This window comes from Oncorhynchus nerka, linkage group LG24 (assembly GCF_034236695.1).
Source record: "Oncorhynchus nerka isolate Pitt River linkage group LG24, Oner_Uvic_2.0, whole genome shotgun sequence".
Lineage (NCBI taxonomy): Eukaryota > Metazoa > Chordata > Actinopteri > Salmoniformes > Salmonidae > Oncorhynchus > Oncorhynchus nerka.
The window spans coordinates 55,898,740-55,916,024 of record NC_088419.1 but is presented as its reverse complement, the minus strand read 5'-3'; the positions used below and the strand labels follow the sequence as shown (position 1 = coordinate 55,916,024).

At 42.4% G+C, this 17,285-nt stretch overlaps 2 protein-coding genes across 2 annotated transcripts; both read right to left on the bottom strand.

The window, feature by feature from the left end:
* Positions 1-76: 76 nt before the first annotated feature.
* LOC115108227 (UV excision repair protein RAD23 homolog B-like) lies at positions 77-12,857 on the bottom strand. The gene is made up of 10 exons (XM_029632325.2): positions 12,103-12,857; positions 10,499-10,580; positions 10,296-10,375; positions 9,650-10,041; positions 9,512-9,558; positions 9,281-9,408; positions 8,776-8,953; positions 3,150-3,379; positions 2,792-2,938; positions 77-2,663 (listed from the first exon to the last, which is right to left on the bottom strand). Exons 1-10 carry the CDS (start codon positions 12,169-12,171, stop codon positions 2,550-2,552), a joined length of 1,467 nt encoding a protein of 488 aa, XP_029488185.1. The 5' UTR covers positions 12,172-12,857; the 3' UTR covers positions 77-2,549.
* A 96-nt stretch (positions 12,858-12,953) lies between these two features.
* Positions 12,954-17,237, bottom strand: LOC115108229 (calreticulin-like). The gene is made up of 9 exons (XM_029632326.2): positions 17,038-17,237; positions 16,192-16,293; positions 15,696-15,899; positions 15,369-15,463; positions 15,058-15,267; positions 14,605-14,718; positions 14,218-14,361; positions 14,046-14,138; positions 12,954-13,902 (listed from the first exon to the last, which is right to left on the bottom strand). The coding sequence occupies exons 1-9, from the start codon at positions 17,222-17,224 to the stop codon at positions 13,723-13,725; spliced, it is 1,329 nt and encodes a 442-aa protein (XP_029488186.1). The 5' UTR covers positions 17,225-17,237; the 3' UTR covers positions 12,954-13,722.
* Positions 17,238-17,285: the final 48 nt, after the last annotated feature.

Genomic DNA, 17,285 nt, shown 5'->3' with positions numbered 1-17,285 from the left:
CTCATTCAATGTGTGGAAATTGTCATATTGTTTCCAGATACAAAGGCCTTTTGTAATCAATGACACAATTTTAAAGCTCTGTAAAAAGCTATTTATTTGACATAACGCTGAAATAATAACCTTAAATAAACCTTCAAGTGGTGCATTTAAGTCTAAAACCCTTTTGCTTTATTGTAGTTTCAAAGAAAACAAAACAACAAAACGAAAACTTAGATGCTGAAATCATCACTCCTGTGGTTCCACAGCATGCCATAGCTCAGCTAGAGCCTCTGTTATACACTCATGCAATTAACCAACCTTACATATCTCAGAGCAACAGTCTTCACATTAAAGTGCTTCCTTTTGCAAAAGCATAAATCAACTCCATGTACAGTCAGAAACTCTGCTGGGTCAATCTTTCCCATCTACACACAAGAGAAAAATGAAAAGCCAAGGCCAGTTTTGTGGGATGTTTACTTGTTTTCTTTTGGCTTATAGGACTTCCAGGACTTACCTTCACTCTAGCACATTTTATGAGATGGGTGTTTACTTTTGATAGGCAACGTAAATCCTATAGGACTCATCTATGCAAAAACAAAAATACATATCGACTAACGATAGACCTTTGAAAGCTGTACATGACTTTGCACAAACAAACAATTACTCTTCAACAAAATGAGACAAACCACGGGGCATGAAAGAGCAATTACATGGTTAAAAAACTTGCAGCATGATTTCTTTTGATATAATACATTAAGGATCAGGGGCAATCAAAACACACACAAAAAAGTGTCCAGAGAGAGCAGAATCTTGTTATATGCTTAAAGTGATTCTAAAATAATATTAAGGACATGGCTCAATTGACTTTCAGCTTCAACTAGTCTTCAACTGTTGAGCAATGATATCGAGAAAAAAAAAGAGAAAAAAAACAATGTGGCTAAAACTTCCTTTTGTAAAATCATTTGGTACCTTACAGTGAAAATACACTGGGGCACATCTGGAACCAAATCCAGTATTCCCTACCATCTACCATGTCTCATTTTACAGTGTTATAATATTTTAATACGATGACACATCAATCACAGAACATCCTTCTCTTCTACAAAGAAATGTTCCCTTTGTAACAGTCAAATAAAGTGACAAAGCAACTCTCCAACATTAATAGGACACTTCATTGGCAAAATATCCCAAACATATTGGAAAGGTTGGACAGTAATGATCAGCTGAGAGAAATAAGAAGCGTTGTGGAGACAAATAATAAAACAACGGAGTGGCTGCGGATTCTGGACCCCTCTTCCCAACAGCTAAAGGTCCCGAAACTTCTGTATATGTGCGGAACTCTCTACTTTTACGTACAGTCTCCGCTCTACTCATAGAGAACAGGCTACTTACTCTCTGCTCTGGTGAACGAACGGGGCTTTATTACTAAAGTTAGATCAAAGCTGAATCAATGTCTGCAACATCACATAATGATAGTGTTCAACATAACAGGACCAAATATAATAGCATAGTATAACGTTACTGTAAGACAACAAAGAAACACCTAATTCCGTATGAGATTTTAAAGATGATTGTGTGAAGGGTTGGATTTTTCTCTCATGTGGCCAAAACACAAGTCTGCTCCACTAGGCATAATCGCTCTGGATAAGAGCGTCTGCTAAATGACTTAAATGTAAATGTAAATAATATTTTGCTTTGATTGAAACTAAGTACCGTCTGCTCTAAAATTCAATCACTGTACATAATTCTAAACAACACTGTACATAATTCTAAACAACACTGTAGGCTATTTCTAAACAACACGGTATAAGAAGATCTAAATGCATATCCCCATGAAACTGATTGAGATCACAAAGGTTGGTATGCAGATTCTGCATGGGCATTTCACCGGTACAAATGAAAGAATTATCATTCACGATGGACAGTGAGAAAGGTGAAGGGGGGTTCTGTATTAGAAGAGCAGAGACTGTGAGTAGAGAATCACACACATGCGCAGAAGCTTCGGGACCTTTAGCTGTCAGAACGGAGGGTCGAGAAATGTCGGATTCGCAGCCTCGGCCTAGAAAACAAACAACACATTTGAGTTCCGTGGCCATTTTGCTGGTTTTGTCATTTTATCACAGGACACTCAAGTATATTTTCCCAGGAGATGAGGTTTACATAACAAATATGAATCAACCAGCTAATGTATGCTTGGGGTTTTATTTGCGAGGGATTGAAAAGCAATATATGGTGAGGGCAAGCTGCCCACTGTAACTCTATAGATGGACACGGCACAAGGAGCAGGTATAGCAGCAGTGAGAGAGAGAGAGAGAGAGAGAGAGAGAGAGAGAGAGAGAGAGAGAGAGAGAGAGAGAGAGAGAGAGAGAGAGCCCATGGAGATCTAACACTCAGAATGGAGAAGGTCTAGCTGACAGTAACAACACATCACGTCTTTGTCCAATGAAAAGCATCCGGGAAGATCAGTCACTTTGGGTAACTTTTTCCACTCCTTCCAAAAGCACATTCTGGAGCACTATTACTCATTCTCTAGCCCTCCATTCTTCCCCTTCATGCCAAGGCAGGCACGTTCACTCGTCATCAAATGTTTGTTGGAGCAGAAAATTGGCAGCTAGATTCTCGTTCTTCTCACATGCAAAATATGCTTGAATGACAAGTCCCTCTGGAAATCCCAAGGCTTTCAACTGTAACGAAAACACATTGGCAACAGTCAGCTCAGAAACACATAACCAATAACACACAGGGAGCATACCAATAGATAACGTAATATTTAATGAGTTAAATCATAATTAGTAACCATAAATACTCCTACCCTCTCGATGGCCTCCTTCTCCTGTGGGGTGACCTGGATGTAGTTAGTCTGTGGCGCCCCCTGGGCCTCAGCTCCCTCCTCTACCATCTCTCCTCCTTGAGGCTCATTCAGCATCTGCACAAACCTCTCCTGGTGCTGGGTAATTTGCTGCAAAGAAAGAACATCTCCCTACTACCCCTTACGAATAGAAATAGGATTTCCTTTTTAGTAGGCTAAAACAAAACAGAATCTAAACCACAGAATATCGCCAGCCTTCCATCAGTCCAGCTTGTGTCTGGAAAGCCAAGCTGATAAGCAGGGCTACGTGGATGGAGAGAGACAGCATGCAGACACTGGGATGTCCGGTCTCCCCACTAACCTGCAGCAACTGGGGGTTATCTCTGCCCAGCTGCTGGAGCAGGGCAGGAAGAAGAGTTGGGTTCTGCTGGATGATCTGTCTCATCTGCTGGAATTGTGGCTGGTTCCTCAGGAACTCCAGAGGGTTCCCACCCCCAGTACCTCCACCAGTAAGCCCACCAGTAAGCCCACCAGTTAGCCCACCAGTCAGCCCACCAGACGAGGGGGGCTGCTGGGTTGAAGACACTGCGCCTGTTCCAAAACAAGAATGGGCACAAAGTTCAAAAACTTCTATGAAACAGAGTAATGAGCAGCCTAGGGCGGTAGATTGACGAGTGCTGCATTTTCCAAACTAAACTGACCAAGACACACCTCCAACAACACATAACACCATACATAATTCTGCCTAAAAACAATGAAAACGTATATATGGTGCCTTCAGAAAGTATTCATACCCCTTGACTTATTTCCCCCAAAATTGTGTTACAGCCTGAATTCAAAATGGAGTACTTTTTGTTTTACCCATCTATACATAATACCCCATAATGACAAAGTAAAAACATATTTTTAGACATTTATGCAAATGCATTGAAAATGAAATATATATAAAAATATCTACCTTTGCATAAGTATTCACACCTCTGAGTCAATAAGTTGTAGAATTACCTTTGGCAGCGGTTACAACTGTGAGTTTTTCTAGGTAAGTCTCTAAGCGCTTTCCACACCTAGATTGTGAAACATTTGCCCATTATTATTTTCAAAATTCTTCAAGCTCTGTCAAATTGGTTGTTGATCATTGCTAGACAACCATTTTCAGGTCTTGCCATAGAAACACTTCTGTGAGCAGGCCTTTCTGGTATCCTGGAAGGATATTGACCTCATCCCGTCAGTTGAGGATGCCTGGTCATTCTTTAAAAGTAACTTCCTCACCATTTTAGATAAGCATGCTCCGTTCAAAAAATGCAGAACTAAGAACAGATATAGCCCTTGGTTCACTCCAGACCTGACTGCCCTCGACCAGCCCAAAAACATCCTGTGGGGGACTGCAATAGCATCAAATAGTCCCCGCGATATGCAACTGTTCAGGGAAGTCAGGAACCAATACACGCAGTCAGTCAGGAAAGCAAAGGCCAGCTTTTTCAGGCAGAAATTTGCATCCTGTAGCTCTAACTCCAAAAAGTTCTGGGACACTGTGAAGTCCATGGAGAACAAGAGCCCCTCCTCCCAGCTGCCCACTGCACTGAGGCTAGGTAACACGGTCACCATCGATAAATCCATGATTATCGAAAACTTCAACAAGCATTTCTCAACGGCTGGCCATGCCTTCCTCCTGGCTACTCCAACCTCGGCCAACAGCCCCCCGCAGCTACTCGCCCAAGCCTCTCCAGGTTCTCCTTTACCCAAATCCAGATAGCAGATGTTCTGAAAGAGCTGCATAACCTGGACCCGTACAAATCAGCTGGGCTTGACAATCTGGACCCTCTATTTCTGAAACTATCCGCCGCCATTGTCGCAACCCCTATTACCAGCCTGTTCAACCTCTCTTTCATATCGTCTGAGATCCCCAAGGGTTGAAAAGCTGCCGCAGTCATCCCCCTCTTCAAAGGGGGAGACACCCTGGACCAAAACTGTTACAGACCTATATCCATCCTGCCTTGCCTATCTAAGGTCTTCGAAAGCCAGGTCAACAAACAGGTCACTGACCATCTCGAATCCCACCGTACCTTCTCCGCTGTGCAATCTGGTTTCCGAGCTGGTCACAGGTGCACCTCAGCCACGCTCAAAAGACAGTACTGTGCAGCCGTCTTCATCGACCTTGCCAAGGCTTTCGACTCTGTCAATCACCATATTCTTATCGGCAGACTCAGTAGCCTCGGTTTTTCTGATGACTGCCTTGCCTGGTTCACCAACTACTTTGCAGACAGAGTTCAGTGTGTCAAATCGGAGGGCATGCTGTCCGGTCCTCTGGCAGTCTCTATGGGGGTGCCACAGGGTTCAATTCTCGGGCCGACTCTCTTCTCTGTATATATCAATGATGTTGCTCTTGCTGCGGGCGATTCCCTGACCCACCTCTACGCAGACGACACCATTCTGTATACTTCCGGCCCGTCCTTGGACACTGTGCTATCTAACCTCCAAACAAGCTTCAATGCCATACAACACTCCTTCCGTGGCCTCCAACTGCTCTTAAACGCTAGTAAAACCAAATGCATGCTTTTCAACCGTTCGCTGCCTGTACCCGCACGCCCGACTAGCATCACCACCCTGGATGGTTCCGACCTAAAATATGTGGACATCTATAAGTACCTAGGTGTCTGGCTAGACTGTAAACTCTCCATCCAGCATCACATCAAACATCTCCAATCGAAAATCAAATCTAGAGTCGGCTTTCTATTCCGCAACAAAGCCTCCTTCACTCACACCGCCAAACTTACCCTAGTACTGACTATCCTACCGACCCTCGACTTCGGCGATGTCATCTACAAAATAGCTTCCAACACTCTACTCAGCAAACTGGATGCAGTTTATCACAATGCCATCCGTTTTGTTACTAAAGCACCTTATACCACCCACCACTGCGACCTGTATGCTCTAGTCGGCTGGCCCTCGCTACATATTCGTCGCCACACCCACTGGCTCCAGGTCATCTACAAGTCCAGGCTAGGTAAAGCTCCGCCTTATCTCAGTTCACTGGTCACGATGGCAACACCCACCCGTAGCACGCGCTCCAGCAGGTGTATCTCACTGATCATCCCTAAAGCCAACACCTCATTTGGCCGCCTTTCGTTCCAGTTCTCTGCTGCCTGTGACTGGAACTAATTGCAAAAATCTCTGAAGTTGGAGACTTTTATCTCCCTCACCAATTTCAAACATCTGCTATCTGAGCAGCTAACCGTTCGCTGCAGCTGTACATAGTCTATCGGTAAATAGCCCACCCAATTTTACCTACCTCATCCCCATACTGTTTTTATTTATTTACTTTTCTGCTCTTTTGCACACCAATATCTCTACCTGTACATGACCATCTGATCATTTATCACTCCAGTGTTAATCTGCAAAATTGTAATTATTCGCCTACCTCCTCATGCCTTTTGCACACAATGTATATAGACTCTTTTTTTTCTATTGTGTTATTGACTTGTTAATTGTTTACTCCATGTGTAACTCTGTGTTGTCTGTTCACACTGCTATGCTCTATCTTGGCCAGGTCGCAGTTGCAAATGAGAACTTGTTCTCAACTAGCCTACCTGGTTAAATAAAGGTGAAATAAATCAAATAAACATTTTAAAAAATGTCAAGTTGATTTAAGTCAAAACTCAGCAACTCAGGAACATTCACTTTGTTATCGGTAAGCAACTCCAATGTAGATTTGGCCTTGTGTTTTAGGTTATTATGCTGCTTAAAGATGCATTCAACTCCCAGTGTATGGTGGAAAGCGGATCGAACCAGGTTTTACTCTAGGATTTTACATGTGCTTAGCTCGATTCCATTTATTTTTTATCCTGAAAAACTCCCGAGTCCTTAACGATTACAAGCATACCCATAACATGATGCAGCCACCACTATGCTCTAAAATATGGAGTGGCTACTCAGTAATGTGTTGTATTGGATTTGCCCCAAACAAAACACGTATTCAGGACAAAATGTTAATTGCTTAGCCACATTTCTTGCAGTATTACTTCAGTGCCTTGTTTTGTAATATTTTGCATGTTTTGTAATATTTATGTACTGTACAATCTTCCTTCTTTTTACTCTGTCAATTAGGTTAGATTGTGGAGTAACTACAATGTTTTCGATCCATCCTCAGTTTTCTCCTATCACAGCCATTAAACTCTGTAACTGTTTTAAAGTCACCATTGGCCACGTGGTGAAATCCCTGAGTGTTTTCCTTCCTCTCCGGCAACTGAGTAAGGGAGGACACCTGTAACTTTGTAGTGACTGGGTGTATTGATACACCATCCAAAGTGTAATTAATAACTTCACCATACTCAAAGGGATATTCAATGTCAATGTTTTTTTACCCATCTACCTATAGGTGCCCTTCCTTGCAAGGCATTGGAAAAACTCCCCGGTCTTTGTGGTTGAATCTTTGTTTGAAATTTGATTGAGAGACCTTATAGATAATGTGTAGTCAATCAAAAATCATGTTAAACACTATTATTGCACACAGAGTGAGTCCATCCAACTTATTTTGTGACTTGTTAAGCTAATTTTACTCCTGAGCTTATTTAAGTTTGCCATAACAAAGGCGATAAATACTTATTGACTCAAGCCATTTCAACTTTTCATTTGTAATAAATTAGTAAACATTTAAAAAAATCTACCCCTTTTTCTCCCCAATTTTGTGGTATCCAATTGGTAGTTACAGTCCTGTCTCATCGCTGCAACTCCCGTACGGACTCAGGAGAGATAAAGGTCGAAAGCTGTGTGTCCTCCGAAACAGAACCCAACCAAGCCGCACTGCTTCTTGACACAATGTCCACTTAACCCGGAAGCCAGCCGCACCAATGAGTCGGAGGAAAAACTGTACACCTGGCGACCGTGTCAGCGGGCACTGCACCCGGCCCAGCACAGGAGTCGCTAGACTAGACTAACAGTGAAATGCTTACTTGTAGCCTACAAACTGGAGACCATATTCATGAAAAAGTTATGGGACAGACCTTTTTTTACATCATGCACGTCTCCGGTCAAATAGTCTAAATGGTGCCCTATCAAAAGAAAATGGGGGGGGGGGGGTTTGAACATTACTTTGCATGGTAGCCCTTTCCTGCAGTCAATGACCAAAAGCGCCCTCTTTGGTCTCATGGGTGGAATATTATTCATAATTTTCATAATTTTATCATTAATAAATCATTACTGTTTTTTTCAGTCTTCTGTGATGTATATAAAGTGTAATATCGGGATGCAAACTCAAAATGTAATACATTTCAACTCTATATCTGACATGGTACAGGTGTCTTCTTTTTTTAAGCCCATAACCATGTGTGTGAGGTGAATACTTTTGTTTCAAAGTCGATTTGTTTACGACTACCGAGAAACACTATGTATGACCCTGATTTAGCCCCCTGCAGTAAAAGGTTAACAAACACCACATCCTAAAAACAGATCAGGTCAAAATAAAATGGACAATATGGAATAAAATGAAGCTATTCACGACTGCTGTCCGAGAGTTTCACTCCGTGGGCTAAATTGTAACGAATCAGTCATTTCAACTGTAGGCCTATTCGAGCTGATCATAGCGAAGAAAATACTTCTGCGTTTCCCTCTGTGTAAAGTGCAAAATAACTCCTGATAAACTTGGGTAGATGATATGCTGATCTTAAATAGACAAAATGATGGGTTTTTATTAAGCCTTGATCAGGAATCAGGACTAGGCTAAATAAAGTAAATGCAACTGCCTGTTTTACAAACGGTACGACATGGATGGGCTTTCAGAAAATTGCATTGTGGGCCGACACCGTAAGCTACACTATTCTATTTTTGCGGGGAAAGGAGGGCATTACCTCTTTCGTATCGCCTAAGGTGGCAGAACAGCCAGGACACGGGCCTGGCAGTGTGTGTCCAGAGAAATGATTGGTTGGTATGAGAGCGACATAGGCCTGGTAAAAGAGCAACAGAAGAGTGTGTGTGGGGGGGGGAGGTCTCACTGGTGGCTGCTGGTGGGTGCTGGGCTATATCTGTGGCTGGATCTGAAGCTGGAGCAGAGGCTGGAGCAGAGGCTGGAGCAGAGGCTGGGGCAGGAACTGCGGCAGTGGGATTGAGGTTGGCCAGAACTCTGTGTTGGAGCGCTTCCACTGGCTGAAGATCAGCCTCGGACGGAATCCCCTGGAGGATGTGGAGAGAAGAATTGATGAACCCTCAGGAAAATGAAGTAATACTAATGAAGTGCATTTATATTGCTCTTTTGCAAGTGATCAAAGAGCTTCTCATTGTAAGGCACATAGATGGATAAACATACCGTGAACTGTGTACAGCTTTGGGACTGAAAATCCTTTTGTATTATGTGTGCATACTGCTTTCAGATTGTCAGTACTGGCAGTACTGGCAGAGTCTGGCACTGAGTTTTCAAATGTAACGTTGGAATTGTCTCCACTGCTTACAGGTAATATTACACTAATTTACCATTAAATCACTGATAGGATAGAAATTCACCATTAGCAGGTACTCCACGGCTCTGTCTGGGTTGTTGTAACTGGCTCGCAGCGCTGCAATAACCTGCTCCCTTTCATATCCCATAGACATGATTTCAGACACCAGATTCTCATACGCTTGTCCTGTCACTGGCTCGCAGCGAGAAAGGGGAATAGGATACAGGGTCATAAATCAACGGGAAGACGAAGCATGATATTGTGATGTGAAAGATTAGACTAGACTCTTCGTTACCCAGTATCGATGCTGCTTCTTCCAAGAGACTTAAGTCATCAACAAGGCTGTTGAGAGAGAAAAACATAGATTAAAACAGACACAGTTATGAACAAAAAATATGGTAGCCATCCAAAATATGTTATCATATGTCAATACCTAGAGGAGGAGAGGGCTGGCGTAGTGGCGAGGGGCAGTTCGGGGTGCTCCCCGTGAGGCTTGTCCTCTGAGGGTGAGACAGGGACGCGGCATGCTGCTGCGGCAGGAGCTGGGGCTGCATTGGCCCCCAGAGCTTCAGGGGGAATAGAAGCAGGGGCTGGTGCAGGGGATGGGGGTGTGGAGGGCTCCACTGATTTTGTGGGGTTTGAGGCAGGGGCGGGTGTGGGTGTAGGGGAGAGGGTTGAGTTCTCCATGGGGGCAGGAGAAGTAGAACAGGTCATGTCTGACAGGGACAGCCCAGAAACAACAGGAGGCGCAGGGGCGGGAGCAGGGCTAGAGGCTGGGGCTGGGGTTGCCTGAGGAGAAATCTGTTGAGGAGCTGGAGGTTTGGGCTGTAGGGAGACAATAGAAAGGACTGCCCAGAGATGACCACAGTGACGACAAACACCTATCTCCTCTTTAGATAATACAAATGATAAACTCCTGCTTCTACTATCATTAACGCTGTAATGACAGTATTATTATCACATTAATGGCTGTCCTGTTTGTCCTTTATTCAAGTTTTACTATAAAGGAATCATTTCCATATTATCCTCACATATGAATGGTTACCAACCAATTCATTAAAACAGTGTTGAAATCTTACCTTTGTAACCATGACAACCACAAAGTTTTTCTCATCAATTTTGTAGTCTTTTAAAGGTATGTCATCATTCAAGATTTTGCCTATAATAACCCAACAAGAAGAACCTGTTAAAATAAATATATAGGCTACAACATTCCAGATGTGTCGGATTGATAGTCAAGATTACTCCAACAATGCAGTTAGAGATAAAATGCCTCGCTTACCTGCATAGATGAGCTTTTGCCCTGCGGCTGGATAGCCAACCTTCCCTTTCTCAACCTCAATCTTCTCCTTCAGGGCTTTTACCTGCCAATAACAGAATGACAAACTGTTAAACAGGACTAGAGATATAGCCCATTTAGTTGTATCTCTATGGGCAGGACATTCTGATCATCTCTCCGGAACGTAACATGGTGACACATGATATGTCTCCTCTCAGTCATAAAGCAGAATCCTTGAGAATTATGGGATTTGGAGTGAAAAAAATTGTCATTCACATTCAGTCATTACTTCACCTTGTTGTGAGTTCGTTCGAAGTATACAGATACACTTATAGACAGATGCATTTCAATCGATCTACATTCCCTTATGTGATAAGCCATTAATGTATTTTTAAAGTTGACACTCACTACACGGAGTTAATGATACAGTAATAAACGTTCCCGTTTTAAAACGGAGCTGTGGAGTTGCTAACCACAGTGTTTTTGCCAGTAATGTAACCAGCACTATAGGCCCAGAGAAAGAGTTTATAAAACAGATACCATTGCTTGTGCAGTCATACTTAAGGCCTTTAGTGGGCACTTTCAGTACTACTATTTACATCTAAAGGTTACACTAATGCAGCGTTGCTCAATTCTGGTCCCGTGGAGCCTCGGGGTATGCAGGCTTTTGTTCAAGACCTGTGCTACTGCTAACACACCCGATTAAACAAATCAGGGTCTTGCTAATCAGGTGTATGTAGCTACACCTTTTTACCAGGTGAGTTGACAGGGAAAGCATTCTCGTTGACAGCAGTACTATAGTAGAACGCAACTCTTAAGGTAGAACCCTAGAGGTTACTGCGATGTGAGGTATTCTGGTAGTTGCCTTCTAAAGGGGAAACATCACCTGTAAATTAAGCCAGATATATAGAGCAGATGAATATGCAAAGCAGACTATGTGTTGACACTAGAAAAGTATTGAAAACAGCAATCAGTCATTATATGGTGTAATTATCTTCTTTTTTAAAAAATTAATTGTAATAATCGATAGCCCACTAATAGGGTATGGCGTTATTTCTATAGAGAACATGAATAGCTGTAATGTAGATGATATCAAATGCATATTTTTATTCATTATTATTATCATTATTATTCTAATATTATTATTATTAGTCTACTCATTTTCATTTACTGTTATTGCTAGAGGGGGGTAATTTAACAGCCTCTTTTATACTAAACACAAATTCGATGTAGGCCTAAAGTGTATAAACAAATACACACATATGGCATAACAAATGTACAGAACGCCCCCCTCCACCCAATTCCTACAGTCCAGAAAAAGGGGTACACGAGTGCGCCTCCGTGGTACCTATACCAGGCTCGTGAAATCTTGCATCGTCATTCATGAGGATACAGCCAAGTAATCTCTCAAGCGCAACGAAAATCGCGATTTGACACCAACACCCAACAGTTACAATGTGACATGAACAAGGAAAACATGATATAAAATAGCACCCCCCCTCTCCTGATTAGATCGCATTGGCCAAGGCCCTGGTTGCTCCAAGCCCCTCTCCCCCGGCCTCAAGCGTATTTACCAGAGTCACTAACTTCCACTACTCAGTACTCACGGTTAGTTCTGGATCTATTTCGATTTTAAACGTTTGCTGCTGAAGAGTCTTCAACGTTATGGACAACATCTTCAAGACGATTCCCGATAATTGCCAGGTGCTTCTATAACCGTGTTCACACCCGTTTCTGTGTTGCTTTTTCCACAGTAGCCTACCTAGTTCTGTGACTCAGCTATCTCGCTGTATTGGTTGTGTTGTAGTGTAGTCAGACGCCATCTACTTGCGGCCTGAGACAAGACATACTGCTAGGGGCTAGGGGGTATACTGTACCTCGTGGATCTAAATTAATCGATGGCACGTGCATGTCATGGTTTACCCAATATCAAATGCCGTCTAGTCTCACCTTTTAAAACAAAATGAGTTAGTAAATTATTTTGGGGGATTTAAAATAGCATTTAAAACATGACTGACAGAAATATTCATTCATAAAAGTATCAGTCAAGGAATTGTAAACTTATAATGGAAACAACGAGTTATATATATGTTGAGTAATGTCAAAATTGCATGCATTTAAGTATCCGTGTATGGATTGTCCCAGAATACAGTTTAGGCGAAAAGGCCCATCGCCTTCGGAGTGTCCTCAGGATGGGAAAACACACCCAAGCATGGTCAAGAGTGTCTCTACTCATGTAAAGGTTTTTCTACTGTGTCAACTCGATTTGCCTTAGTAGTATCTCAGCCTTCAAGGTAACTGTCCAGATCAGCATCGCAAGACACGTTTAGAGACTTCCACTTCGATATTGTTTGACAGCGTGTCTACGGTAGGTCTTCAACCCCATTTTAGAAATGCTAAGACCAACCCATATCACAAAATCAGGAGCTAACTTCACTAGAAATACTTAACAGTACTATTGAAAGAAAAAGCTTCATTTATTTACTGAAACTCAAAAGACAGTGTGCCATGGGGACAGTCGCATGTTTTGAGAAAAAAAAAAAAAAAAAAACAGTCACAGTTTAGATCCTTAATAAGTCTCATACAGTCATCTCTGCAGCTGCCATACAACTAAAGCAAGGCCTGTGGGGCAACATGTACAACACAGAGCATGGGAATGGTTGGACATAGAGGATGATTGTGGGAATAAATTAAAACAGATGTTAATAATAATGTATAATACAGTAATGCATACAACTGTATAAAAAGAAATCATTTAGAGAAAAAGTATAAAGAAACGGCAACTGATATGCCCCTGATTTGTTTCCCAACATAGACAACATCTGGTAAGATTGATGACAAATATGGGGAAATAATTATTTTCTTTGCCACTGAAGGGATGAACTGATGATAAAAGCAAGGGAGACGGTGGCAGCAGCACCTAGAGCAACTGTAGGACACATGGACATGATAGACCACATTCTGAACAAAGGGGAAAACATCTTAAATTAAACTGACGGAAACTAAAAACTTAAACCCAGTTCTTCAACCCTCAACTCTTTCCAAAAAAAAGTGAACCTCTTAAAAAAGGCAAACATTGCCTGCCCCTTTCCCACCCCTACATCTGAAAAATAGGTTTTCACAGGAGTGCCAAGTCCATAGGGTATTACTCAATGTGATGATGCACAGCAGTCACTCCATCGGCGAGGAGATCGGGCAGGACAGACACGTCCTCTATCCGGTTTCATTTACAACTCATCCTTCTTGGGATCGTCCCCTTCCTCCTCTTCCGTTGGGCTGTCATCGTCGTCATCCTCATCTTCATCCCCCTCATCATCAGCAGTGTCCTTCTTGCTCTTCTCCTCCTCCTCCTCTCTTGCTTTCCTCTCCTCCTCCTCCTGTGCATCCTTCATTTTCTTTTCTGGTGCCTGTTTTGCAAAGGAAAACGGGTCATTGAGAGAGTGCTGTGGGAGTGGTATATTTTTGTCTTACATTTGAAAATTAATATCAAACTGAACTCATACTAAGTTATGAAAAACAGAAACGTATTATGATAATAACAAAATCCTACCTTTGTAGCTCCCCATGTCTCGTTTCCAAACTCCTCCGCCTCTTTTATATCATCACCAATCAGGAAGTTGTCAAAGATGGTGCCAGACTTCACCTATAAAAAGAGGCAACTTTAACATCAAGCTCATAATGACCCTTCAACAACAACATTCACTGTCTGAGGTCTAACATACCTGCCACAGGTCCAGACCCAACACTCCAATGTTGCCAAACTTGTAGATGGCGGCATCGGCTGTGTACTCAGGGTTATCGATCTCAGGGTGCACCCAGGCACCTTTGTAGTCAGGGTTGTCAATCTGCTTTGCCTTCCACTCTCCCTGGAAAGATAAGGCCAGTTATAAGACTACCTGTGGTGCACTAGCTGTATAATGCAGATTTAAATCATGGAAGGAAAACACTGAAAAAAATAGTTTAATTCTTATTAATAAGTTATAAGTATATGCTATGCATACATGCGTATTCTAGAATGTACTAACATAAAAGTTTTATAAGCATTTATAACTTATTCATGAAAGTTATATTTAAGTGTTATCAGCAACTGGTACAAACTCAGTCTGTACCTGGTACTCTGGGTTGGGGATCATAGGAGGCTCCCACTCGCCATCCATGTCCACATCCCAGTCCTCGGGGATCTTAGCATCAGGGTCAGGGATGTTCTCAGGCTTCTCCCAGTCCTAGTGAGAATGTTCAATATTAGTTACAACTTGGTCAGTGACAAAACTAAACAATGTGCTTTGACAAAAGAGATCACTCCTGAAACTAAACCAGGACCAAATAAAGCTTGTGCTCATTGGCCTTAGTCCATTTACTGTTAAATGCAGGAAGAAAGACCATTTGTTAAACACAATGGGTCCAAAAAAGTACCTCTTCATTGCTTTGTCATTCCCAGTAGCAGTACCTCTCCTTATATGTTACTGTAGACTTTGCATAACATTTCTCAAACCTGATTCTGATAGGACTTATATCCATCCTGGCTTATGTTCGATCAAATCTCTTCATTCAAAGAGGCTCACCTCTGGCTTGGTGTCGGTAGGGTCGTCGATTTTGGCCCTGTCGTCCCAGTCCTCTGGCTTCTTGGCCTCGGGGTCCTTGACAGTCTTTGGGGGCAAAATGTCCCAGTCATCCTCCAGAGTGCCTGACTCCACCTTCTCATTGTTGATCTTCACCTCGTATGTCTGGTCCGGGTTCAGGATCAGAGTGTACAGATGTGTCAGCTCGTCATCCTGAAAAGACAAAAGGGGAGAACAGCAGAGGTTAGAGGTCAGACCTGGCAGGTAATATGCAGTAAAGGAATGCAATGCTGAGGGATTTTAAAATGGCATACCTTGCATTTGATTTCTTTCTTGATGAGGTGGTTCTTGCCTTTGTAGTTGAAGATGACATGAACCTTCTTGGTGCTGTAGCCACAGATGTCAGGCCCTGTGGGATGGATGGTTAAATAATTTAACCTATTGATTGTTAGGTCAATAAAATACAGAATCTACCAGTAAAATCCAGGCATTTCTAAAAAATGTCTCACTGAATGAATGCCTCTGCTAAATGACAAAAATGTAAATGACCGAGGGTCACGAAAATAACAGAGAGGGATTCATCTCTGACTAAAAGTCACTCCTCAGTCAGAAAAACTTAGTGGTGCTCTGCACACACTCACCAAACATGATGTAATACTGCGAGTCCCCGTGCATAGCTGCCTGGTCTAGGTCTGCTGGGAAGATTTTGACATATCCGCCCCCACAGTCAATCTTCTGCTCGTGTTTGACAGTGAACTGGACCACCAGGGACTTTCCCTCGTTGCTGAAGGGTTCAAAGCGGCTGGAGAGAGCATAGAAACGGGCATCCTGGCTGGTCTGGAGACCTGGAAGACAGGTAAGAAGACACATTAGCATCAGTAGGTTTAATTGAACCCAGGTATAGGAGGTGAGTGATGCATAGTGATACTGTACTGTGTCATGTGGATTACATTTTGATTAGGGTTGGAGACCAGAGAACACATTTTATATATTTGCATTTCAAACAATCCACAATCTAAGGAGCCATTTGCAACCATTTGGCATATGCAAACTCAGACTTAGTGAAGGATCTGGCAAAATCTCCATAATGAAACATCTTGCCGTGATCAAACTACAATATATTCCCATTCAGCTCACCTTTATCGGCCTCAGCGTCACCATAAAACTTCCCAGCAGTCAGTTTCCACTCGCCATAGTCTGACTTGTGCTCTGATACAAGCCACCGACTCTTCCATGCATCTGAAAACAACATTTACAATCTCAGTCCGGATCTAGGGAAGTATCTCGAGTGGCGCAGCGGTCTAAGGCACTGCATCTCAGTGCTAGAGGAGTCACTACAGGCCCTGGTTCGTTCCCGGGCTGTACCACAACTGGCCGTGATCAGGAGTCCCATAGGGCGGCGCACAATTGGCCCAGCATCGTCTGGGTTAGGGGAGGGTTTGGCCGTCATTGTAAATAAGAATATTTTTTTAACTGACTTGCCTAGTTAAATAAAGATCACATGATTGAATAAATACTGCAGGCTGTCAAAGAAGCCAAGTGAAAGAACTTCTTATGATCAGAGCACTGCTGAATTATATATTTTGAGGGGGGGGAACAATTTATTTCCCTTTGATACTATTACAAAATGTATTTTTCTAAATAAATAAAAAAGGTGTTTTCTACACAGTGATCAGTGTAAAAAGGCTGACCATAATGATATTTTATGACATCCATTCACTTTAAAGATGCACTCATTTAAAATGGACATGGCGAACAGGGTGTAGAGCTCATGTTCCACATTACAGAAAAGTTGTTTCAACAATAGAAATTACATAATGGAGTCCATAATCTGGATATTGACTATTCCAGGTATAAAGAACATAAATGGTTGATTAAAAATTGACCTAGAAAAGAGGTACGTATGGGCCCTTGATCCCCAAACCATTATCTATCATATAGAAACATTTTAAGAATGATCAGAAAAACAAAAGGCACGTTTACCTCCATCCTGAAATTGTTCCTTGAAGTATACAGTAGCGTCAATGGTGACAGCTACCGATGCAAAAACTGCTAATATTGCCACTGCGACCCTCATGGTTTTACCGTCCCGCTGTACAGGTAAACTGTGTGTGCTGCTTTTCACTGAAAGTCGGTTATAAACGCTGAAGGAAACAGGTAATATGATCATTTCTAACTCCCTATTCCTGCACAGATGGCCGTGGCTCATTGGACGAGATCTTGTCCAATGA

Bases quoted from the DNA above. Each gene is read 5' to 3' on its own strand.
- LOC115108227 (XM_029632325.2), bottom strand. From the start codon at position 12,171: ATGTTGTCCATAACGTTGAAGACTCTTCAGCAGCAAACGTTTAAAATC. The intron at 8,954-9,280 runs GTGAATTTCTAT...CACATCCTCCAG, and splicing joins CCGTGGAGTACCTGCTAATG to GGGATTCCGTCCGAGGCTGA. The intron at 2,664-2,791 runs GTAGGAGTATTT...TTTTCGTTACAG, and splicing joins AGAAGGAGGCCATCGAGAGG to TTGAAAGCCTTGGGATTTCC.
- LOC115108229 (XM_029632326.2), bottom strand. From the start codon at position 17,224: ATGATCATATTACCTGTTTCCTTCAGCGTTTATAACCGACTTTCAGTG. The intron at 15,464-15,695 runs GTGAGTGTGTGC...TCCATCCCACAG, and splicing joins GCAGTATTACATCATGTTTG to GGCCTGACATCTGTGGCTAC. The intron at 14,362-14,604 runs GTACAGACTGAG...TTATCTTTCCAG, and splicing joins TCCCCAACCCAGAGTACCAG to GGAGAGTGGAAGGCAAAGCA.